Source organism: Silurus meridionalis, chromosome 7 (genome assembly GCF_014805685.1).
Source record: "Silurus meridionalis isolate SWU-2019-XX chromosome 7, ASM1480568v1, whole genome shotgun sequence".
Classification (NCBI taxonomy): Eukaryota; Metazoa; Chordata; class Actinopteri; order Siluriformes; family Siluridae; genus Silurus; species Silurus meridionalis.
Genome location: NC_060890.1, coordinates 12,639,000 through 12,665,889, shown reverse-complemented (window position 1 = coordinate 12,665,889; position 26,890 = coordinate 12,639,000). Strand labels below are relative to the sequence as shown.

Sequence of the window (26,890 nt, the reverse complement as noted above, 5' to 3'; positions counted from 1 at the left end):
TCAGTTGTTTACAGACATGGAAAATTTTTCTTACTACGTATTCATGAGTAATGGTATTTTTATCTCCATTTTTATTCCATGATAATGAATGGAAAAAGGTTTTGCATGTGAGTAACCTCATATTTACATATCTGTAGAGTTACTGGGGGAAATGAAAAACATTTTGTTAGAAAATGTTTTAGTAATATTAAATATGTTGATTAAAAATGTATGTTTATTTCCTATATTTTTAGGAAAGAGGTTCGGTAATTCCGAAGGGCCCTGGGTCCTTTCAGTCCTTTCAGTTGATATATTGTTTAAAGATGACTTTCCTAAAAGAATCACTAGGTGGAGATCCTGCTCTTTCAGAACCTTTACCAAAGACAGTGATCAGCGTGCATTGAAATGGCAGCCGGAGACTTGCCATTATTTCTTACTATTAGGCGTCTCTGCAGAGCAATTTCTCCTGTCCCTCTAATTCCTCTTGCTCCTTCGTCACTAATGCGGATAATGGTTTATCCCTGGATGATGTTAAGACACTCAGGCAGATAGTAGGGCAGTTGAGGTATTCATAGCAAATATTCTTTTTCTCGAGCATACTAAAAGGGGAATCTGAATTTGCAAATTAAGACACACAACTGATTTGTGTGGAAACATGGATTCTAGAATATTTCTGAAGTAGATTTTGTATAGGAGTCTCAGGTAAGTGGCAGGAAGATTCACTTATACTGAAGCTGTTCTCATTAGGAACTGCATTTAAAAACTATATAGTGTATCTATTTTGTAGATAAAATCTGTATACTATTGTTTCTTCTGGAAACATTTAATTATAGGAATTATACTCCCCCCTTTTCTGTATATTGTGGTTTTTTTTTTTGGTTTTTTTTTACTGCAGTACCTTTCAATAATTTTTTAAGCTATATACCCCTCCAAGTAACTATAATACAAAAAGAAAATCATAAACCATCTGATTTTCTTGCACAGTGCAACTGCCTGTCCCTGTGCATACAATAATTAAGCCTTGAATTTTCAATGATTTTATGAAACTGAAATAGAAATCAGTCCATTAAGCAGATTTGCAAAGCTGAAATTTTGTGTCATTGTCATTCCTTCCTCTTAATAGGAGACTTAAGTACATAACAACTGTATATGTTTGAATCATATATATTATATTAGTATTATATATTATACTATATATATAAAAAATGTATAATCATGATCAAGTAATGGTGCAGTGCTCTGTGCATTCAGTGCGCAGTTTGTTTTTTTCATGTTGAGTAAGCAAAGCTGCCACCTGCTAAAATCTCTTTATCCTGTTTCCCCCTGCTTGCTTCTACAGCAGAGGTCAATCCAGCCTCACTGCTAAATCTTTTGCTATCCTTCTCTTGAACAGCGTTAAAGTCTATTCCCAGCCTAGATAAATAAAATAAAAAACCCTCTTTTAAAACTTTAAAAAATTCTCATGTATTTGTCCCTTACTTGTTTCCAGTATCATCTTTTTTTCTGAGATTATTTTATTCCCTGTGTGCCAGATCAAATATGCAGACAAATGAACTCTGTCTTCTTTTGGGAGTAGCCAAAATAAAATACAAACTTTCCTTGTTATCTTAATAAGTCTTGAACCTGAACCCTCAATGCAACAGGTAAATCAGGAATGCTACAATTAAATGGCTTCAAGCCAACAACTTCAATCCTCTCACACAGAGACTCTTGATGGTGCCCAATGACTGGTTCTACACTGAAACTCCATTTTAAAAAGATCATTTGTAATGACTGTACATGTAATTTATTTTGTAATTATTATTGCTTAATATCTTGATCTTAATTGATTATTGTTTGATTCTCGTGCAGGAACTCCCAAACAGAGGTGGTTACGTGGTTACATCATTGCATTTCTCAGTAGTCCATTTGTTGTAAATACAAAGATATATTGTTCATAGTAACTGGCTGATGTCTACTTGATGAGCATGTGTTGGCTTGTTAGTATTCTAGGCAAATTTACTTGTTTTAAACCACACCCATCTTTGGTTTTCAGCTGTTTTTGTGTTTATAGGTCTTGTGGTATATATTTTTAAATATATAACAACAAGTGATCCAAATATTCATATCATTGTTAATGTTAATATCCCTGGCTATTTGATCTTAACAGTATTTGCTACATTCAAGTTAGTTTTCAGTGGCATTTTACACAGATTTAGGAGGTTTCTTTGAAGTCCTTTATGTATGTAGTGCTTTTTTAATATTGCATTAAACAAACAGATATAAAGAGCCTTTTATGTCTTTTACGTTCTGTCTGGTTTGTATACATCAGTAATCAGAGTAATTGAGATCAGTGGATTAATTGTTAGATCTAATATATCATTATTTTATATTGACTCTGACTAAATGTTTTTTTATTATTTGCTTTGAAAAGAAAAGTACACATTCTATTCCTTTGTATAGATTGGTTGTGAAAAGATGCTATGTCTAATCTAATAGTTCTTTCTTATCTTTATATTGTTGGAATCAACACAATTGTGTTAAAGAAGAAAACAGATCTCACTGTTAATGTTAACTTTTATGTAATAATGTGCTTGTCAGGTATATTCAGTATGGAGTCCTATGGAGAAATGCCAGAACATAGCAAGTTTCAATCTGGATTGGTCAGATCAGCTGCTGGATGGCAAAAGGCTCACTCCCGGAGCAGCAGCACTGCATCCTCTCGTCATTCACGACAGGTGACTCCAAACATCTTGATTTCTCATGGGTCTTTCACCATGGCGACGTGTTTCTTTAAAACAGAAAACACAAAAATAAATACACCCTTAAGAACTTCTTGTTGGGTGTAAGGAACCTGTTGTTCAACCTCTAAATCTTAAATTAAATGCCAAACAAGTCTTAACTAGTCCCATAGAGGATGTGCTTTGTATTATTGTGAACTGTAGGGTGGAATTCTCTGTATAACTAATAGAACTGGAAGGTGTACTTAGTTGTGAGTGTTAGATTCAAACACTTCTACTTGACTCCTTTTTTCTTACCTTCAGAATATAAAAGACTGGGAGATAATGGAGGATCTGCAGGAGAATTTTGGTGCCAGTGTAGAGACCATGCGGGATATGAGTCCTCCTGGCATCTGTGAAGGCTACTTGATGAAGAGGAGAAAATGGCCACTCAAAGGCTGGCACAAGGTTAGTAAAGCTCATAAAACTCTGTTAGGTTTGATTTACTATCGACAAAAATCCAGAGGTTACAAATTGAGACCTCAGAATCTTAAGGATCATAACGCAGTTTGAGGTTTATTTGGTCGTATTTCATGTTTGTTGGGGTTTTTACCTTCTGTGCCTCATTGAGTACAACCTAACCACATACAATGTTTTTTTTTTTAGCAATATTAGATTTACTACAATGAAAATGTTTGCTTTTTTTCTTGCAGAGATACTTTGTATTGGAAAAAGGGATCCTCCGATATTCCAAAAACCAATATGATGTAAGCAGGATGTATTTGTTAATCATGTTTTAAGCTTCACATGTCATACACAGGCCCAGCTCACATGTTATACTACCAACAGTGCTCTAAAGGGAAATTGCATGGCTCAATGGATGTTAGTCTTGCAGTGATGTCAGTAAACAGAAAAGCCAGACGGATAGACCTGGATACTGGAGACAGTCTGTATCATATCCAGGTAAACTGTCAAGTGCTGATTTAATAAAATCATTTATATCTTTAACACTTTTGTGAGCTAAAGAAAGTTAAAGGCAAATCAATTTGTGCAAATAATAGTGTGAGTTTTTTTTTCTTTTTTTCGTCAAGGCAAAGAACAATGATCTGTACTGCATTTGGGTAACCAAGCTAAGTGCTCATCGCATGTACAAAAGGAACGAGGCAGCACATGTTCATAACAGCTTACTACAGGCTCTCTCTGATGGTAGCAATGCTCTTCAGGTCAATGGAGCCATGCAAAATGTGGTAAGCTATAGTCATTATCTCTCTTAACCCCTGAGCAAGTACATAAATTAGTGGTCTAAACTGCTAATGTGTAATGTAATGTGTTTCCTTGAAGTAAAATTAACCTTCTGCAAAAATGATGAATCACACATAAGCTGTATCTCAAATAACTGCTGATTATACAGACTGATGTCCATAATATCTCTTTAATAATCATGATATATCTAATGACACAAACTAGATTAAATGCTTCATATTATTTTGTGATTTTTTTAGGGCTGTCGAAATTACCGCATTAACACAAATTAATTTTAATGGCACTATTTATTAAATGCGTGATAAATGCAGCACGCCTTTCTGTTTGACAATTCTTATTCAAAATATAAATAAATAAATATATAAGATGCAAAATCAAAACCTTCAACGGAACACACATTGATTCACCATGTCCTTTCTTTACTCAGATATAAAAAATTAAATAAACTCCACCAAAATATAATTTTTAATTACTGAACATTTGTTTTACTGTTTTATGCCAAGTCTTAAATCAAGCACCAAAATCCGCCATGATGCACATATCCGGCAATTAAAAACGTCTGTGTGGAAACATAGCAAAAGTTTCATGGTGTCAATCTACATAATTAAAACACCATAATTACTTTTAAACATTTACAAGATTATTTTAGAGCACCCTGTCAGAAGTAACGGGAACCTGGTATTTCTATGTTCTTTTTTTCATGTGTCTTATAGACATGAACAAGTTCTTTGAAAAAAATCTATGACCTTTAAAACTTCTATTTTTCATTCTCTATGTTGAGTTTGGTTTCACTAATAATAAACATACATTTGCATAAAGCATACATATTTTTCCATGCCCATGTTGATTAGAGAAAAGAAAAGTAATAATTTAGGGTAAAAATGTGTGATTAATCGTGATTAAATAATTTAATCGATTGACAGCACTATTTTTTTCAATTTCTTTTGGTGTAAAACATTGCACCTGCACAGGTGTATAAACAGCCAAATGCACATGGACTGTAGTAATGTACAAATAAATACATAAAAGTATGATTCACCTCCAATTCTTCTTATTAAATCTATTCGAATTAAGATTTAATATTTATTGTAATTAAGGAACAATATACAGCTGAGTGTGTTTTAGAAAACTAATAGGATAGTCTGATTAAAATTTCAAAACAAACTGGATTATTTTAATATAAGAGCATATACCAAAGTGTTTCATTTCTCCTTTCAATTGATAATTTTCATTTATTTAAGGGCACTCTTCATTTCAAGCATTTAAAGTTACACTGTGGTTAGTGTTAATTATTGTAATATAAAAGCTGTAAATAGTTATTCTCTGTACCAGCCTCTTTTTTCTCTCAGAGTTAATAATAAATGGTTGTAAAGTTACTGAGAAACTTGAAAATCATCTGTCCTGATCATTCTCTAATGATGGAAAATTGCTGTTTAAAGTGAAAACTCTTGAATCTCTCCATAAAAAAGTAAATCAATGTCTCCTTACAGAAAGCTGAATATCAATACTTGCATACTTATTTTAACAACATAAATAGTTTTTATTGCATTAAGGCACTAAGGCATTAAATTAGCACTGCATTACATTCAGTATCGAAAATCACTTCATGGGCTCTGAAACACCTCCAGATATCATTGCCTGTGAACACAGTTTGCCTTGCCACCCACAAATGCAGGTTAAAGCTCTAGACTAAAGAGGAAAGGGACCATCTGGCTTGTTATCAGTGCTCAGATCAAAAGCCTGAATCACTGATGTTATGGGAGTGCATTAATGCCTATGCATTGGGTTCAAAAACACCTCCAGATATCATTGCCTGTGAACACAGTTTGCTTGCCACCCACAAATGCAGGTTAAAGCTCTATCATGCAAAGAAGACACGCGTGAGCATGATCCAGAAACACTGCTGTCTTCTCTGGGCCAAAGTTTATTTAAAATGTTAAAAAAGCAGAACACTATTCTGTGTTCAGAAGATTTTATATTTTTAATTTGGCAGCTTGCACATTTGGAAAGGCACCATCAATGCTAAAAGATAGATATAGGTTTTAGGGCAACACATGCTTTTATCCAGATAACATCTTTTTTAGGAAAGGCCTGCACATTTCAGAAAGACAATGCTAAATCGCATAGTGCATTTGTTACAGCAGCATGGCTTTGTAGAAGAGTCTGGGTACTGAATTGGCATGCCTGTAGTCCAAACCTTTCACCAATTTAAAACATTTGCTGCACCATGAAATAAAAAATATGACAAAAAAGCCAAGGACTGTTGAGCAGGTACAATCCTGTAACAAATGGGACAACATAGCTCTCACAAAACACCAGCAGCTCATCTCCTCAGTTCCCAGATGTATATGGACTGTTTCTAGATGTATAGGAGAAGCTGCACAGTGGTAAACAGGGCATTTTCCCAGCTTTTTTTGAGATCTGTTGGAGCCATCAAATTCAAAATCACCCTATTTTTTTTTAACATTTGATATGTTTTCTACATTCTATTGTAAATAAAATATGGGTTTATGATATTTGCAAATGATAGAATTGTTTCATTTACATTTTACATCATGACTTTTGGAATTGGGATTGTAATATGTAATTTACAATTATGTGTAAATTATGTAGTTGAAGTTATCATCATATTTCCCATATCTGTCCATATAAAAAATTTTAATGTGAGGTGCAATTTAGATCTGATTTGATATTAATGTGTTTGTTCATAACATAATTCATGTTATTATGTTATGAACGCTTTAAAATTGAATTTTATTGTAAGATTGAATTTGAGAAGTAAACAGATAATTATTTCCTTTTTTAGTGCCAGAGCATGTCTGACTCCCACCTGGGTGATATGGCAGCTCAGAGTGAAGATGTGCATGCTGCAGACACTGGTATCAATGGGAAAGTGTGTGCCTGGCTGTGGCAGGCCCAGGACCCAGACAGCTGCACTGAAGGTATTCTACTGCCTGGTCCTGCTTATTTATTATTAGTTTTATTGTTATATTAATTAAATAAGAAATAAAGCATCTTAAAAACCTGGCCTATGCTTACAGCATATAACATACCGTAAAATATTAGAATTTTGGTGGCTGGAATTTAAAGACATATAAACCTTTACAATATGATGATATGCACTGGGTTGTAGCTACCATATATATATATATATATATATATATATATATATATATATATATATATATATATATATATATATATATATATATATATATATATATATATATATATATATATATATATATATACTGTATATACACACGTGCATATACTTTATTTATCTGCATTCTGGCCCAGAACTGAACCGCTGTCAAATAGATCTGAATGATTTAAATCGGTTGGTTCTGAAGCTGCACACTTTGGAGTTAGACAAGGCTGTTAGCAATGGGGAACTGAAGAAAATCATCAGCATGCAGGTAAGAAGGATTTTCCACAGTCTTAATGGCATATCAATATCACTAATTAAAAAAAAATAAAACTAGGTTATGAAGCAAGTGTTTGATCAATGTTTTATATTTAAACCACAGAATCTTTCACTTGAAAAACCCAAGAAGAAATCTGGCAGGTTATGGGGACACTCTCATACACTTGGAGTGGTGAGCCATATGTTTTAAAAGCTGTCTGATTAAAGGATTGTGTGTAATTTTGGGAATCTATATTAATTCCTCTCGCTTATGATTTAGTATTTTAGAAAAGCACAGTTAGTAAAATAGACATCATGCTTCGTGCAGTTTTATTTTAAACTCTATACATGCTTAATTATATATTCTTTGTGTTGTTAGTTAGTGTAGACCTGTCAATAATTTAATTAGTGACTTTTTTTTACATTAAGCCACTGCGTAGGATTACTAAATCGGTGAGTCAACAGGACTTTTTACATGACATTTGAAACAGCTACACAATTCATTCTCAATTTATTAATCAAAGGCACCCTGAAAATCTACACCTTAGTATTGATAAAAAGTCCCTTGTGTCATTTTCTGTCAGACAGTGTTTTAAATTTTAAACAATGAGAATCAGAAGTTATTCTACAAAATGGACAAAAATGCTTTTTCTTTGTTTTATGCTTATTCAGTTCTCATCATCCCACCTGGGTAACTCTGTGCCCTCCATCCCTGACTATGTCTACACACAGTTTACTCCCTCAGCCACCTCTAGCTCCCCTGAAAAAAGAAAGATCTACCAGGACATCTGCAATGTGTCCCAAAGAGGTGAGGAACAGTGGAACATAACAAAATCGTATTTTCTGAAATCTCATTAATCAAAAACAAAGAAATAATGAATGACACTGAGTTGAAAAACACCATGTAATCTCAAAACTGATAAGTTTGTCTATTTCTCCCAGTGCATGCCTCTCTGAGGTCTGTGCATGAGGCACTGTTTCAGGAACGCCAGCGCCTACAGGACACCTGGTCCAGCAGTGATCTTCGCCAGAACACTTCAACTCAAATTAATGACATATGTAGCACCCTGACAGAAGTAAGTTTATTTGTCTGTCTCAATATTAACTATTGATATATTTTGGTTGAATAAATAGCTTTCTGCGGTTGCTCTATTACTACTGCTTGTGTAGGATTTACAGTCCATTCCCAGTTGTGTAGAAGTACTTGTATTTGTGTATGTTCAGTTAGACATGAAGTCCCGGCAAACCCAAATCCACACAAGGTCAGAGTGCTCTGACACTTCTGATGAATCCTACCACACTGTGACCCTCAAAAAGGTGTGTCCCTCCTCTAGCTGAAACTTACCCCTAGCTAATTTTCAGTGTTTTTTTTCTTTTGTGCTTCTCTTCTTATCCCTCCCTTAACCGTTTCTTTAAGAGTGCCTGGATTTCATCAGCTCAATCAATTAAACAGCATTTAACAATTCTGCTTCTAGTCATTTGTTTTCAAAACATTTTTTGTGTTTCTGTATATTTCTTGTTCCTGCTCTTTAGTCCGAATCAATATGCCGTGCCTCAGTGACAGACTCAGTGGCAGAGTATTTTGATGCACATGATGAGATATGTAACAGTTTCTCTGAGGCATCAGATGAGTCGGGTTTAAGTGATGCCTCCAGTAATTCTGAGCCTGAAGAAGACCATGGTAGGTATCCATATACATGTATTGTTTGGATTTCTGAAATCATGATCAGCCTTCCAATATAGTTTGTTTACCTGATAGGTTGAATGATTCAGTTTATTGTATTATATAATTTTCTCCCCTCTCATAAACCTGCAGTAACAGCTACGCGGAAGTACCGTGCTAGTCTTTCTAAGGCACCTGCAAAGTCCAGCTGCATTTTGGGGAGCACTGGCCACCGCACCAAACTTCCTGCAGTTTGCCCTGATAACAGTCATGTAGGCCTTATAGCTATCCTTTATAACAACATTGGGAAAGATCTGTCACGTGTATCCATGCCTGCAGCCCTGAATGAGCCTATCAATCTACTCCAGAGGCTCTGTGAGGAATTGGAGTATTCAGAGCTACTGGACACAGCCAACCGTACTGATGACCCGTATCAGAGAATGGTATTTGTCACATTTTAGGGTTAATAAATTGACTAACAGTAAAGTGAATTTTGAATATTTGCATATCTAAGAGTTTGTGGTTTCTGTGTGAAGTCTGAGGTATTTACAAAAGTCACTTTGACCTACTGACTGCACACGAAGGAAAACCACAAATTCTTACCTCTAAGAAACTAGAAATGCCTAAGAAATGATTTTTAAATTAATCATACAGTATCTCACAAAAGTGAGTACACTCCTCACATTTCAGCAACAGTTTTAATATATCTTCTCAAGGACCGATACTGTGAAAATAAAACTTTGATATATTTTAGAGTAGTCAATGTGCAGCTTGTATAGCAGTATCTACAGATTTACTGTCGTCTGAAAATAATAACATACAGCAAGTAAGCATGTAAACATGTCAAAACTGTGTCCAAAGTGTCAATATTTATCTTGAGCACCATTGTTATATTGTTAATTCTCCTGGGAATGGAATTCACCCGGTTGTTCACATAGGTTGTTGCTGGGCTCCTCTTCCACTCCTCCTTAATGGCATCACGGGGCTGCTGGATGTTAGAAACATGGCCTTTCACTTTATGCTTGAGGATGCCCCACAGGTGCTCAATTCAGGTTCAGGTCTGGAGACATACTTGGTCACTCCATCACCTTCACCTTCAGCTTCCTAAGCAAGGCAGTTGTCATCTTGGCTGTGTGTTTGGGGTCTTTATTATTTTGGAAAACTACTGTCATGTTCTGATCAGAATGTCACAGTACATGTTGGAATCCATGTTCCCTTCAATGAACCGCAGCTTCCCAGTACTAGCAGCATTCATGCAGCCCCAGACCATGATGCTACCACCACCATGCTTGACTCTAGGCAATATTCACTTTTCTTGGTACTCATCACTAGGGCATAGCCACACCATCTGTGAATAACAAGTTTATCTCATCAGACCACAGGACATGGTTCCAGTAATTCATGCTCTTGGACAGGTTGTCTTCAGCAAGGTGTTTGCGGGCTTTCTTGTGAGCCAGCTTCAGAAGAGGCTTCCTTCTGGGATGGCCATGCAAAGCGACTTGTTGCATTTTGTGGAGTATGGTCTGAGCACTGACAAGTGAACCTTCCACTTTTGCAACCTCTTAAGCTATGCTGGCAGCACTCATGCATCTGTTTTTTTTTAAAGGCAGTTTCTCCACCTGACACACAGCATGAGTACTCAACTTCTTTAATTGACCCCTTGTTAGTCCTGTTCTGAGTGGAACCCGTCCTGAAAAACCTATGTATGACCCTGGTCACTGTACTGTAACTCAGTTTCAGGGTGTTATTGATCTTCTAATATCCTAGGCCAACTTTATGGAAAGCAACAATTTTCATACTCACATCCTCAAAGAGTTCTTTGCCATGAGGTGCCATGTTGAACATCCAGTGTTCAGTATAAGATAAATGTACTCAAAGCATAACATTTTAACTGCTATTATTCAGATACAAAAATTTGTATGGTCCTGTCAGGCAGACAAAAAACATAAACATGATGAATAGGACATGTGACTGCATGGTTAAATCCAAATATATCCAACTTTCAATTTTATACTATTGTCCCTTGAGAAGTTACTTGAGAAGTACAAAAATGGTTGCTGAAATGTAATGGGGTTTACTCACTTTTGTGAGATTCTCTCTCTCTCTCTCTCTCTCTCTCTCTCTCTCTCTCTATATATATGAAAAGGGGTCTAACGTTACACAAAATCCATGGTGCAGATCGTATCTTGGTTTTTAAGTCACGGGTTCGGTACGGTTTCTGTACGGTTAGGGGAGGAACAAAAAAAGGTTTACATTTTAACAATTTCAAATAAAATGTCTGCTTGGTTAAATAATATATATAAAATAATATATAAATAAAATTAATGCAATACACTTTTTTATGATTAAATTAAGAAATCAATTTAATTGATCACTGAGTAACTTTAATTTAATTGACTGGGTGAGTTGCTACAGTGACAATAACTCTCATTTCTTTTTATACCTCACGCATTGTTGTCTATGTTCCACACGTAAAACTAGTTGAATTCTGTACACCTGTACTGATAAATTTCAGTATTGATACATGTACCATTACACTACAAATTTATATATATATATATATATATGAATTCATATATAGTTTGAATGTTAAATGTTGTTGTTTATGTGTAGGTGTACGTTGCTGCCTTTGCTATCTCTGGTTATACTACAGCACAGTATCGTAACCGTTATAAGCCCTTTAACCCAGTGCTGGGAGAGACATTCGAGTGTGTAAGAGAGGACAGAGGTTTCCACTATATTAGTGAACAGGTAATAGACTTTTCCAATTGACCTCATGACAGGAAAATCTGTTTTTTTTCATTCTCTTCCATTCTGTCCTCAGGTTTGTCATCATCCACCCATCTCTGCTTGTCATGCTGTCTCTGACAACTTTTGCTTTTGGCAGGGTAGGTTGTCAAAACAGAAGTTAACAATTTATATTTTTTTTAAATGCATCCCGAATAAAACATTTTTTAAGTTTAATTTTTTTTGTTCAGATCAGCGATGGAAAAATAAATTCTGGGGAAAGTCTTTGGAGATTATGCCAACTGGAATGGTGAATGTGACTCTATCAAGGTGATATTCACATTTCCTTTATATTTATGCAAAAGAAACAACAGGTGAAAGGAGTCTGAGCTTTAATGTGTGTTTAGGTATGGAGATCACTATGAATGGAATAAAGTGGTGACATGCATTCACAATGTCCTGAGTCAGCAGCGCTACCTAGAGCACTATGGTGAGGTAACAATCCGCAACCTAAATAGCCCAGTCTGTACCTGCAAGATCACATTTGTTAAGGTGAGAGTAGTATTTAAATCCTGCTTTCATGACAGCTTTTGATCTACATGCTGGTAAGAACATCACTATAGACTCAGTTTATTTTATGTTTCATTATTCTTTCTGTTTCTCTGTCAGTCACGCTATTGGGGCTCAGATGCAAATAAAAATGAGGTTCAAGGCCAAGTACTAGACCAGAGTGGTAACGTAATTCACCGATTCGGGGGATTCTGGCATGAGGGGATATTCTGTGATACTCTACACAATCCACAATGTGTTTGGAAACCATGTAAGTTATAGCATAGTTAGTATAAATACTTTGTTTATAAGTGGAGAATAATGGGCTATAATGTATAGTAGAAATCTAAAATTATTTAGCAATTCTTCTTAAATGTCATAGTTGAAAAGTAAATGTAAACATTCTCTAAAAGATGGTAAAAGATTAAATTCTAAGATAATTAAAATCCCAGTTCCCAAATAATTTGGAGAAATGTAAAATGTAAATTAAAACAGAATGCAAATGATTTGCAAATCTCACAAACCCATATTTTATTTACAATGTGGAATAGAAACAAAATCTAATGTTTAAAGTGAGGAAATGTATTATTTTAAGTAAAGAATAGGGTCATTTTGGAATTGATGACTGAAAGAAGTGGGATGGGGTAACGAAAAAGTAAGGAAAAATAAGTGTTACCAAAAAGGAACAGCTAAAGGAACATTATACGGCTAATTTAGTTAATTGACAACAGGTCAGTAACATGATTGGGTATAAAAAGTGTACATTAGAGGGGCAGAGTCTGAGGAATAAAGATTCATAGATGAAATGAAAAATGCAACATAAAAGACCCAGGACTGTTGAGCAGCTGGAATCATGTAACAGACACAAATAGGATACCATTCCACTTCCAAAACCCCAGCAACTGGTCTCCTCATTTCCCAGATGTATACAAACTGTTCCCAGATGGACAAGTAATGCTGCACAGCTGTAAACATGGCCCTGTCCCAACTTTTTAAAGAGGTGTTGCTGCCATCAAATTCAAAATAACTTGTTTTCTCTTTTTTTTTTTTTGTTGCTTAAAATGGTACAATTCCTTAGTTTAAACATTTGATTTTCCAGGTTTTATTGTGAGAAAAATATGGTTTTAAGGGATCTGCAAATGATTGCATCCTGTTTTTATTTACATTTTACCCACCTTTTCTGGAATTGTAAATTGCATGGAAAATCTCAGGATATTATACCATATTTAACAATGCTAAAACACATGATTTTTTTTTCCCAAAATATAAACAACTATGTAAAATTGTACTGAGTAACAGGAAATAACAGAAATGTCAGTGGGTACTGAAGAAACAAAAGTATTGTATACAATCTTGATAACATTTGCATGTCACTGATAGCAATACCACTAAAAAAACTGTTCCACGAAGTGCAGCAGTAGGCAGTGATTAGTTATCTCAAAAGCCATAACCATGATAAAAGGCCAATGAATCATGATGAATACACATGATTTGTAAATCCTTTCAGATGTATTCCTTAGAGTTGTTTTTGTATTTTTTTTTTTTTTCACTTTTACTGTGGCTATGAGACATTTATCACTATATCTGTACTTCTCTGCAGACCCTCAGCCTAAAGACTACATCCTCTACTATGGCTTCTCCAGCTTTGCAATGGAAATGAATGAGTTGACCCCTGAACTTGAACCGTTGCTTCCCCCAACAGATACACGACTACGTCCAGACCAAAGGTGAATATGTAAAAAAAAAAAAACATGACTTTAACTTATTTTCTTCTTCTTAACAAACCACTGCACAATAGAGAGTAATGTGTTTTAGACTGGCTGTATGTAAATATGCTCCACCTCACTACTGTGGCCAGATTGTTGGAGGAAGGCAGGGTGGAGGAGGCAGACAAAAAGAAAGATGAGGTGGAAGAAAAACAGAGAGAGTGCAGAAAGATTTTGGCCAAGAGAGGCGAGCAGCACATCCCTCGTTTCTTCAGGTAAGAGGAGTGATCAGAATATCCAAAAATGATTTTCTGATTTTTGGTTGTTGAGCGTGCCCTGTCCTTTTTCTTTTGGAGGAAATCTGTTGATGCGGCTGGTAGAGAAGTGTGGCTCACTAATGGAACTTACTGGAAGCTCAGAGAGAATCCTGGATTCGCAAACATGAAAAACTTGGAATTATGGTGAAGTCTCAGTAGCGTTTGAAGAGTTCGAGACTTTGGACTGTAAAACTTTCTTGCATCTCTCTTAAAGTACATGGACTTGAAATGGTAGAGCACAGATGAACTGGCTAGGACAGACTGGCCAAGGAAAAAGCTCTTAAACAATAACCAAGATTTTCTCTTGTTATCTATAGAAGTAAACAAGCTTTCTCTTCTATATAAACTGTACAATTAAACCAGTTTATTTAGGGGGTTAATCCAACTTTTCCACTAAATTCCTCAAAATGATTGCTGTGTAAACAGGACATAAAGTTGGCAGGATCATGAGTTGTAGCAAAAAAAGTAACCCTGAACAGAATCATTAGTGAATATGGGCCACTCCTGCCTTCATGAATAAAACTAGCTCTTCTTTTGGGTTTAATGGGTTCCCTGTACTGACAAACAATTGTAACTTAACTGATGCACATTTGAAAACATTCCTTAATCAGAAAATGTCATTGTACAGAATTTATCGTACTGTATGTGTGTAAATGAAAATAGGAGTAAAGAGAGATTTTGAATCACACTGAATTTTATAGTACTCTGGCAGTATAAAAATTGAAATTGTTTGACAGAGCCATAAAATTGTTCTATTAGTTTATGCACATATATTCAGTCAAATGAAAAATCATGTGTAATATTTACTTTTCATACATTATTATAATACTTTAAATTACTTCTACCAAATGGTTGTTTATCTGGCTACTTGACTTATTTTTTTTTTATTTTTACTTTTTTTTAAATAATTTATTCTCTTATAATTTATTTATTTTTTTTTGCTTTTTCAAAGTCATCACTACAGAAGAGCTTCCTGTAATAGGATTATTCTAAGTGGGATTAGAAAAAGCACTTCCTTATCCTGAAAGCTGTGTTAGGCTTTGCATAACCATGGTGCACACTGAAATATTATTTAATGATATTATTTTATCATTATTGAATACTAGCCATTTCTAACAAAGAAAAGATTCATAATGAAAAATGACATTTTATTATAGTTAGAACAAATCAAATACATCTTTTCAGTCTGTACAGTTTGTTTGCATTATTTGAGGGAGGGTTCATGTTATTTATGAACCTTGGCTTTAAGTTGACTTTGGAGAAAATTAATTTACATATTACAGAATATGCTTATCATTCACAAAGAAGAGTGTCAAACCCATGGTTCAGTAAAACAACATAAAAATATATACCTTAAAGACAATCTGATAATGGCATTATTAGTCCATAAAAAAGAAACTTTAAAGGAGAGACTTGGGGGGCTTGGGGGTAAATTCCATCACATGCAGCAAGATGCATATAGATGTATTTGGGTGCAAAATGGGGTATTCACTATGCATATCAAATGTAAATAAGGGACTAGTGGATGGGAGCATGTGTCCACACAGCTGAAACAGATTCATTACATGAGCCAAACCACTCATTTTGACGTATTACAGTCTCAGGAATCAGATGAAGATTTCTTCAAATATTATTTAATGTGCATAGATCTACACCTTTTTTTTTTTTTTTTTTTTAAACTTTGATAAATAATGATGACTATTATATCAGAATAGTTAAATAGTCCACTAGGGGTCACCTAAAACATATGCTAACAATTATCCTAACAATACTGTACACCTGTATTCTCAGTGTTCTTAAAATATACAAACAATAGTTTGAATCCATATTCTAAAATTGTTCAATAATAATAATAATAAAAAAAGTTACTTACAGTTCTCTTAAATTAATATGAACACTTAAAATTGCACTTAAAATTAGAAACAGTAAAATAATAACCTCTAGTTAAGCTCAATTGTTTGCCCTTAACTACTTAGAACCAGAAAGCAATAAACAAAACCCTGTTATTTTAAATGAGTATTTAACTTTCTACATCTCCATTACTTACACAAATGAAGCTGACTAATCATTGGCACATGCTTGACCTGAGTAATATCAAACAATATGTTTATAATTGAGCAGGAGCAATATGAAATATCTCACTGCGATTGTCCTCATCATTGTATTGCTAATATGTAATTTGGTTTGGCACTGAAATAAATACACTGCTCCCATTTTAATGTAAGCAAATCCAAACTCAGTGGTTTAAAAGTCATTGAACACCTGCTTAAGCTTTGATATTTGATTATGTGGGATTTTTGGGTCGCTCAAAAAAAAAAATGTTTTACAATAAAGAATAAAACAAGAAATTTCATAAAAAGTCACATTGTAAGCATTTCTACTGTAAACAAATTACATAATGGGCAAGTGCAGAATTGTTGTTTTCATTTGTTGAAACAAAATATAAATAATAATAATAATAATAGGAACAATAATAATAATAAAATTGTCACCCTCTTTGTGTGCATGTGCATATGTGTTATATTAAAATATATTGTTGTGGAAAATATTTTGACTTGTGGTTCTTCGAAAAATCACATTTTGCAGATGACAAAGGAAATGTGTCGAAACACTGAAAGGTAAACCATGTATTGTGTGTTTGCCTCCAACATCAGTGTGTTAAAATTCTTATGGCTTTTACCCACTGAGCTGTCAAATCATTCTCACCTTTGGAGGTCTGCGGGTCCTGATAAGGTGAGACTGAGGTTTCGTTCTTCCTCTGTCATTGAGGTTTTGCTATGTTTTGCTGTTGTCTGATTATGATGTCCAGTCATCACAATGCCCCTTCCAGGTGTCCATTTTCCCACCCTGTCTATCTGCATGTTGTCTTTCTTGTCCTATTTGCGAGACTTGCTGATGTTGGGTTAAGAATGTTATTTTGACACTAATCAGACTGACATCGCTGTGCTTCTGTTGACTGCAAAATACTCCATCACCTGATTTGTACTGCAATACATCTTAGACGAATCCATGGTTCAGCAAAGCTTAATTTAAAATGGAACCATTACATTTAGTTCATTAATGAACAATCGAGCAGTACTGAGCCATATGCAACATGATCTAGTTAGGGCAGGACAGCTCATATAATGAGTGGAACACATGGTGACCTCTCTGTGCAGATAAATTTCCTTTGTTTCTTCCTTTAGCGCTTATAATTTACTTGCATCATATGACTTAATTGGACACAATGCTCATTTGGAGTAGTGAAAATGTGAATAAATTTGAATAAAAAAAAAAATCATAATGATATACTTAAAATACATAACTATAATCTTGAAAAACTTTGCACCTATTGTGTGTGTGTGTGTGTGTGTGTGTGTGTGTGTGTGTGTGTGTGTGTATGCATGTTAAAACTGGGAGGCTGGACAGGTCCTTGAGGAGAGTGTCAGCAGGTGTGCACAGATACAGTTTCTGAATTCATCCAGGTCTGTCTGTGCATGCATATATCTCCAGGCAAGTGTTTCAGCCCAGTCACATCATCTTGACTCACCAGTCCTCACCATGACAGTGACCTTCAGGATGAGTGGAGTGCTTTTACCTGACCGTACCCATACAGCACTATCATGGGGAAGCAATGCACCAAATATAAGAAGGCCAGCAATAACACTGTAGGGATAAAAAGCGAACAGCACCAATGCTTTAAAAAAAAAAAAAAGATTGAGAGTTCTGTGTTAGTTGTTACTGGCCTCTGTTCTCCTAGACTCCCACAGCGTTTTGTCCCAGAAGGCAGTGGAACTCTGTGGGTGGGTCACAGCAGGGGTGCTACACTAACTCAGAGATGATGGCTCTCAGTGACTGTAGAAGCCGTAGTAGCCTGCATCGCTGCTGTTGTCCTTCTCACAGGCTTCACTGCTGCGAATGGGAGGAGAGTTCTCAGTGCTGGAAGCATAGGGTGATACCCGTCTTTTCTTGCTCTCTGCACCCTCAAAAAGACCGGAGTCCACCGAGTCTACTGATTTGATGGAGGGGGTCTCCATCCACATGTCCTCCACCACCTCTTTTGGCTTGTCTTGTATTACAGGCAGCTTTAAAGATTCAAGGAGTGATGGAGAAGTGTGAAGGCGGGAATTCACTGCTGGAGGAGAGGAGGACATGGCAGGTGAAGACATGGGACGGAACCAACTCAGGCTAGATGTGGCTTTACCGGGATGAGAGTGGCTGAGGTACTGTGGTGAAGGTCTTGCTGTGCTCCATGTGGCAGGGCTAGCACTTGATATTGGCCCAGTAGTAAATGGACTCTCTGGATAGTAGCTCAGTGGGTGGTGGGGTGATGTCTGTAAAGGAAATGGCTTGTATAGGCTGTTTGCCATATAGTCACCTTCATAAGAGCCAAATTCCAGAAGGTTGGAGGACGTTCCCTGCTTGCCAGGAAGGTACCAGCACCCATGGTGACTTCCATTTGAGTCTTTGGGGCATCCTTGCGCCATGCTGACAGGCTCGCAGCTGTAAAAGCGGCTGTGCTGCAGCGGACTCATGTACTGTTCGGCCAGGTAAGGCTGGCGGGGGTAGCAGCTGGCTGCCATGAGCTGCTGGCCTTCAGTGGGGGAGGGGGTGATACGATCCGAGTCAGGCGGGGCATACAATCTGTATGAGAACATCAAGGTCAAATTCAAGTTACAAAAGCCCTGTTAAATACTAATCTTGCAGGACTCATGCATACAGTATGAGCCATAACATTTTAAAAAGATCAGAAAATATCATGTGGGCTTAGTTTTCCATGAGATTGTGTAGTATTATTTTACGTTGCATATATTTTAAAGTGCATTAATTGTTAAAATAAGAAGGTACAGAAGTATTATTAGTCTTTTTAGGTAAATCTAGGTGACAGTTTTGTTTTAGGTTTACTTACGTGTCATAATTGTCTCGGAAACCTTTTGCAAAAGGGTTATGGTCTATTTTCAGCTGAGTGATCTGTGTAAGAAATGGCAGGAGCAGGAGCCATGACAGATGTGACCGGCATGGTCGGGATGTCAAGAGGGGAGGAGGGGGCAGTATGCAACAAGAAAAGGGCACAGAGAGCGAATAGTCAGAAATTGTCATTTAACTTTAAACTACAAGTTACATTTTAAGTTCTTCGAATTTTAGCTATATGAAGCTTTGCATAAATTCATTATAATGTTAATTTCGGTGCAATACAGCTTGTTTCCTCACAGCTGTATTGTTTCTTACGTGGTTTCATTCTGTTTCATTCTGTTTCATTTGTATAGTGTAGGTATCAACTGATTAAAACAGAAAACAAAACTCCACTGATGGCAAAAAGTGTGGGGCTGAAAAGGAGGTAGGGTGACTCACATCTGCATTCTGGTAGGCAGTGACTGCAATAAACTGGGTCTCGGGGAAGATGAAGGTCTGCGCCTTGCAATTGCGGAAGGGGTCTTCTGTTCCATCCTCCTTCACCTCCATGATATGTAAGCGTGGCTGATACTTGTGGAGAGACTGCAGCACTATCATCTGTGTGGGGCACATGAGATATGACATGAGATATGAGCAGTGAAGAGTAGACACGGGCTGAAAGAAAGAAACAAAGCTACCACTGACCACAAGTGATGATATATACGCTCCAACAAACATTTTCTCAGTGATACCTGTGCCATGTTGTTCGAGCTTCCTTTATTGTTGGTGAGTTTGAGCTTGCCAAATGAGACCTCCTGCCTCATCCAGTGACTCCCTGTGTTAGGAGAGTCGGGATGCATGTACATCCTGTTTCCTGTAGAAAAAGGTAATATGATATACTTTCTTAGAACTCTGCTTTCTTTTAATGTGACACCTTAGTAAAATTATGTGGAATTTATACAATAATCATGCTAAACATAACTTTTTTTCTTGACAACATTACAGGCTTTGATCACAGCTTTAAAATGAATGCAGAATGAGACTGCAGTTGATGATGCCAAACTACTGCAGTTCACACAGTCATAGTGGCAGGTGTGCATGCATGCATGCGTTGCTTAGATTGTGGTGTACAATGACACCAGATATATTCATCTCATGGCCACAAAAAAAACATAGAACTGAGAAGTACAACTCTTTTTCCCTCCAATGCACAATGATGCTCACAATGCAAAAACCACACTACAGATAAAGCTTGACTTGAAGAAAAAAAAACACTGAGCCAAAGCAAGTCTCATTACTGGCTAGTAAATATACCTGGCATGTTGCCTTCTGCTTTGCCACACTGGACCCACTTGCCTCCCTGGTACCTCCAGTGGTGCTGATCAGCCAATACTACATCCACATACACGTTGTAGTGAGCTGAGGGATCCAGAGTACTGATATTAAAACTGAGAAATGGGAACATCCTCCTGTTCAGAAAAATGGACACGGAAAGTAATTAATGATTACCAAGAAAGCGGAATGCATCATGAACCTCGTTATGATTCAAGTGCACAGTAAAGGTCTGCTGCACAAACACATTTTTAATTCATTCTAATTGTACTGCACCAGGAGTCTGATCAACAAAATATCTGGCAAATTCCCATCAAAATTGAGCCAGAAGACAAAACAAGAGACCCCATAACCAAACATCCTACAATTAATTGTCATCATTTGAATAAATAAATGTGATAAAGTGCTATGATTCAAAATATAATGTATAGGTAATTAATTTCTTCTTCACTAGTAGCTTTATGTCAATATACTGTAAGTGAAAATAGAAACCAGGCTCAGGATTCTATCTTCACCACTTTACTCTCTCTTCACTCAATCTGATTTATAACCAGAGCGTGCCACTGCACCCCGAGTATCTATCATGGTCATATTTATCTAAAAGAGAGGATTTATAAGAAATCAGTACTTGGTGAAGGGGAAACTTAAAGGTTTACCACAGAGAGTATGTTTTGCATAAGTAGGAGGCTCAGGTTTACTATGACAGAAATTGTTAACCTATGGAAACTTGGTGACTCGTTGACTCAATGACATTCGGTACTCAGCTAGTAGGTGGTTGCCAAACAAAGATATGTCTTCTCTGCTGTCTAGGACTCTGCTATGTGCCTGTTGTGTGTTTGCTTTTACTGCTACATGTCTCCAAAATGTGAAATGAAACTTTCGAAAATTAAAAGCATACAATAATACAACTTCCTTTGAAATGCGAGTGATGTCACAGAATTACAATATTAGAATAAAGGAAGAGGCAAATTGATTAGTACACTGATAGAGGTAAGTGAAAAAGAGAAGTGTGTGGTGTCAAAGTGCTTCATGTATGTACAAGTTGTATAGTCTTAGCAAGGATGAGCAAATGATAGCTGTGTTACTGGCAGTTCAGTGCAGAGAACATTTTTCTCCTTGAGTGCATTAACTGATTTACGAGGACAGAAGATCAGGTCTAATTTATGTCGTCATATTAACATGTGTTCGTTTTAGATGATTTATGTCAGTCTACAGTTGGACACAACCAGGTGTCAGATTCTGTCTAACTATACTGTATATTTTGTGCATATATAATTATATAGCACTTTAATCCAGTCCAAGATAAATTTGGCTAAATGAACGATTAGCACAGATTTAAGTGCACCATACATAGATATGAATACATATTTTTTTGGGATTATATCTGTGGTGAGTTTTGAAACCACTTAACAAACTCTCTTGGTGGAGCAGTATCACTGTACTGAACACCAGTGCAGCATTCATTGCTGAAAAACAGAGTCGGTTCAGCGACCACAGTCACATCCCTCATAACAGACAATCCCTTTGATCTTATTGCCATTTTACTGAATTGCTTCTGTCAATTGTTTTAATATACATATCCCTATCTATTACATACATACGTCTCGGATTTCCTATCTATTTTAACACGTGCAAGAACTAGTGAAAAACTGCAAATCTGCCAGTCTTCGATTTAATATGTACTTTTGCAGCTGAGGCCTGGCTCTTTGCAGCAAGACTCTGCACACTCCATGTTACCATCAACAGATGAACAGGAAATGATGTTCAGCGAAAAAAAAAAAACCTTAGAGCAAACACTAACATCAAAAATAGCCAGAAATATCTTCTTGCCTTTGCAGCACAGGGCACAGAAAGATTGTACAAGTGGTACAGGAAACAGTCTGCAGTTCATTGTTCCTAAAGAAGTCATGTTCTTTCTAATAATTGAATATATATTAGAAAGTGATTTATAAAGATTATAAATGAGCCAATGCACTTTTAATGCCAAAGCGGCACCTTTTATCTTTAGAAATGTGGTATTTCATATTACAAATGAGATCATATAACCACAACAAATTCATTGCATCATCAACTGCTTTTTCACACCTTGGGAAAAGACATATTTCTAACTGTGGGGATTAAAAAAAAATACAAATACCAACAACACATACTGTCATACAATATATTTACCTACACCTTTGACACTGTATATAAAACTGTACATTTACAGCAAGACCTGAATTATGAAACATTACATAACAGGAACAATTAACTATAGCATGACTGACTATGGGTCTGGAAATATGATCAATTTTATTACTTTCCAGTTCACTGATGCATAAAAAGTGTTTTTTTCCACCGACTCCTCCGAGTACAGATTTTGACAGACATGTTTTGTTACATATAGCTACTTATTGGCAACTATATGTTTTTGCACTGTCATGGCCATATCTTGTCATGACTTTGTGATTAATTCTTTGAGAGAATATATTGCTAGATGCAGCAATATATATATATATATATATATATATATATATATATATATATATATATATATATATATATATATATATATATATATATATATATATATATATATATATATATATATATATATATATATATATATATATATTTAATGTGTGTGTTTTATTTTATATATATATATATATTTAATATAATATATGTGTGTGTGTTATATATAAAATAAAGAAGATTATTTAAACTTTGAAATGCATGATAATAAATAAATAATTTAATTGTATACACACTAATATATTATATACTCTACATGCAGAAAGAAAGGATTTTCTAAATGCTGGTAAGGTTTAAAATATTTCGATATTTATTTATTTATTTACATTATGTCTTTACTCGGAGCTGTATCTGTAAATGTACAGATACAGTTATCTCTTTAAATAAATGTATTATTGCAGCCATCTTTAATCGGTTATATGACTGTTTGTGGAGTGTGTGTTAGTGGGAAAGATGTACTGGAGGAAATGTGGCTAGACTTAGGGGAGAATTTGAAATGGGCCAAAGAACCTTTGCTCATGTTTCAGGCTCTTGGCCTTACAGCGTAGATTTCAAAGCCTTATCTCGGACTGTGTCTCACCTCACTTCTAAAGAAACCTGCCACACTACACACTCTAACAGACCAGCGGAGAAAAAAGATAGTAAAGAAAAAGTGCAAGAGAGGGAAAAAGCACCTTTCTTCATTTCCTGCACTTCAAAGCCTCACCCACTGATGTACGGCCATCAGACATTCAGCCTCCCCAAACCTCATCACCAGCAGCGCATCATCACACTCTTCCACCCCCATAAAAGAATTAACTGAGCTTGAACACTTCTTGCCATAAAGAGACTTTAGTTAAAACTCCATTATGTAAATGTATCACCCACTCCATCTTTGACTGTTATATGAACATCAGAAAACAGCAAAGATTATCTATACATATTTTTTATTAATTTACAATTATTTTGTTAATTTAAATCATTAGATCTAATTTGGATCGGGATCTGAACAAATCAATTAAAATTACGGACCACGCAATGAAAATTAAAGAGACCTGTCACACGCTGTCACATTGGTGTGGATGTGTAAAAATTAAACACACCCTCAAATATACTCAAAAATATTTTTGTTCACGAATATATTTACAGCAAATAAAACAAGATCAATCAGAAATATTAGCAGCAACCACAGTATAAAGTGTAATAGAGGGGAAGTGCTAGTGCAAGTCTTTCATAAATAAAATAAAAAAAAAATATATATATATATATATATATTTAGTTCAAAGTATATGATCTCTCATTTATACAGTATATTTGTGTATTATTTGTTGCATGTCTTGTTAGAAGGATGGATGTGGTAGTGACTGACTTATCAAACTCTGTGTGTGTGTGTGTGTGTGTGTGTGTGTGTGTGTGTGTGTGTGTGTGTGTGTGTGTGTGTGTGTGTGTACACACGTGTGTACTAGTGGAGATGTATCAATTACTTCAATTATATAAACAGGGCAAGCATGAGTACAATGTCATTATTCCCAAGGTGTCAAGGCATCTGCCAAAATAAGTTACATCAAAATGTATGTATTTCCATGGAACCCTGCTGCAAAGCCCCCCCCCTCCATCCTTTAACCAAAGACACACACACAAATGCACTCATGTAATCTACTTGAAATTGAACATTGCAGGCAGTTTAAAATAATTAAATGCAACACATTTAAATACATTTATATAAACTGCACTACCCGCACTAATGGATCTGTACATGGTACATGAAGAACACCGTGTCACTGTGATATAACACAGAGTGAGATCTAGACAGTGATTAAAGCATTTTGTTATCGGTACAATTGTAGGTTATATTACTGGTATGTTCTATATATTTTTGCAACTTTTTAAAATCAAATCTGCAGGTCTTTTATTTACAAACAAATGTGAGCACTTTAAAGAAGCGACAAATAAATATGAGACCTCGCATTTAGACAGAAGGCAAAACTTTCACAGAATACCCTTTCTTTCTTTCTTTAAGAAATCATTTTTGTTAAAATATGACTCAAATATAGAAGACCTCAAGGGTTTTTTTCAAGGTTTTTTCCCCCCTTTAAATATCTAGGCCTTATATGAACAAGTGCCTAATAGAACTTGTCCAAAAGTGCTTAATAAAAAGTACATGCAGAATATTGGGACAATTAGAAAAATATTCAGTCAAATATTAATAACAGCTGAAGTAACCCAAGCACATTTTTGTAACTGTATATATGGCTTTTAGTAAGATTTAACATATGCGAAGAAGCTGAGTGAAAGTCATGATATTGCTAAAAATAGTAAAACTGTTTCTCGTGAGGATTTCTGTTTTCCCCTCTGATATTTTGAAAGAAGCAAGAAAACCAAAATATGAATACATTTTAAAAAAAATTCACCTGTCCAAATAAAGCCTGGATTACCTTATTGTTTATATTTGTTTACTTCGACAGGAAAAATCTATTTTTATTCAAGATTAGGCATTCTCTATAGCCTCTTTATACTCAGCTAACAAAACTTTGTATACCTTTCCAAATAACAGTGGGATTTCTCTCCTGTGCAGATGCTTCATGCTTACACCTGCTTCCCTTTTGTTTGCAGGTGAAATGCAATTATTCTATACATTCATAGTTCACAATCCTCTCCAGAGACTTACATGTATTTTGAGATTAGTAGGATAATAACATTTGTACACCGACGGTGCGTGCTTACCTGCCCTGCTTGGTGATGATCATCTCGGTTTGGTACTTATGGAACTTGGCCCACAGCGGGTAGTTGTTGAGGAGCACCTGCGTTTTGCCGCACACCTGTAGGCCAGGTAAGGAATAGAGAGGCGCGCGCGGGTAGCCATGCTGAAAGTGCGCGTGATACGAGTCCGCGCTGTTCGAGAAGCCGTCTTTACTGTCCGCTGAATAGCCATCAACCCCTGTGTACGCCGGGGCCACGCTGCTGCGGCTGAACGCGCAGTTACCGAGCGGAGCTGCAGCCGCAGCCGCCGCCGCTGCCGCCGTGTAAAACCTTTCCGCCTGCGCTCCGAGTTCACCGGCGCTCTGCTCACCGTGATACTGCAGCGGAAAGTTGTCCTGGCCGTTTGGAACTGAGTCTGGATAGTACAGCCTCGCGTCTTGGACGCCCATTTTGAAGTCCGCTAGCTCCTTGGTCCGGTGAAGGTGACCGCTCGTCTCTGCGTCTTTGGCCAAACTTTGTGCGTCGCTTCCATTGAGCATGTTGATATAGAAGCTGCCACCTATGCCGCCCATTTGCAGGCTCGCTCGGCGCTTACGTGCAGTATCATAGGTTGACAACTAACTTTTGTTACCTACCTAAAATGAACAGGCTCCGCAGGAAAAAAAAACTTTAATGGAAAAAGGAGCAAAAGCAAAAAAAAAAAAATGAATCGCTTTCTGACTGTCTCTAACACACGCTTCCGACTTCTGAGAATTACTCCTGTCTCTTTTACGGCCAAAATAAGACCCGTCTCGTGTCTGACATGCCTAACATACCGGTGTTTCTTGATTTATTTCATTGTACTGGGTACATTACTGTAGTATAAATAACAGTGCATCACTTTTTTACTTTACATCAGAATGAGAGTTGCCGGTCTCACAGCCTGTCATATACATTCCGTAAGAGGTAATTGAAAGGGGCGGGGATTGAAACTCATGCAGGATGCTGATAGGGTGATATTTGTGAGAGACCCGCCCATATTTTGCTTAGAGGCGGCGTATCAAACACGTTGACATGATTAGATTAGATATTAATTTCCTTATTGTCATGTTCAAGTGCAAAAATGTTCAAAAACGGACTGTAACCGATCATATAACGCGAAATAAGGAAACATTTACTTTTACCCACTTTTCCAGACTCTGATA

General features: G+C 36.1%; 2 protein-coding genes across 7 annotated transcripts; one reads left to right on the top strand and one right to left on the bottom strand.

Annotated features, from left to right (window-relative positions):
- The first annotated feature begins 435 nt into the window (after positions 1-435).
- On the top strand, positions 436-15,992 carry osbpl7 (oxysterol binding protein-like 7). Of its 6 annotated transcripts, none has more exons than XM_046854018.1 (23): positions 436-544; positions 2,560-2,696; positions 3,003-3,146; positions 3,392-3,445; positions 3,528-3,641; positions 3,770-3,925; positions 6,748-6,883; positions 7,242-7,360; positions 7,472-7,540; positions 7,777-7,800; positions 8,020-8,155; positions 8,290-8,423; positions 8,572-8,664; positions 8,881-9,028; positions 9,164-9,453; positions 11,624-11,761; positions 11,835-11,898; positions 11,989-12,067; positions 12,145-12,289; positions 12,407-12,557; positions 13,887-14,013; positions 14,145-14,267; positions 14,349-15,992. In XM_046854018.1, the coding sequence occupies exons 2-23, from the start codon at positions 2,571-2,573 to the stop codon at positions 14,455-14,457; spliced, it is 2,679 nt and encodes an 892-aa protein (XP_046709974.1). In that variant the 5' UTR covers positions 436-544; positions 2,560-2,570; the 3' UTR covers positions 14,458-15,992. The 6 variants fall into 6 exon arrangements, 5 of the variants coding, with proteins under 5 accessions (XP_046709974.1, XP_046709977.1, XP_046709976.1 ...); XR_006926485.1 differs by having other exon boundaries at positions 467-681; positions 14,102-14,267; XM_046854017.1 differs by having other exon boundaries at positions 479-681.
- On the bottom strand, positions 15,441-26,890 carry tbx21 (T-box transcription factor 21). The gene is made up of 6 exons (XM_046854023.1): positions 25,731-26,890; positions 20,496-20,650; positions 19,934-20,055; positions 19,641-19,799; positions 19,198-19,259; positions 15,441-18,932 (listed from the first exon to the last, which is right to left on the bottom strand). The coding sequence occupies exons 1-6, from the start codon at positions 26,276-26,278 to the stop codon at positions 18,137-18,139; spliced, it is 1,842 nt and encodes a 613-aa protein (XP_046709979.1). The 5' UTR covers positions 26,279-26,890; the 3' UTR covers positions 15,441-18,136.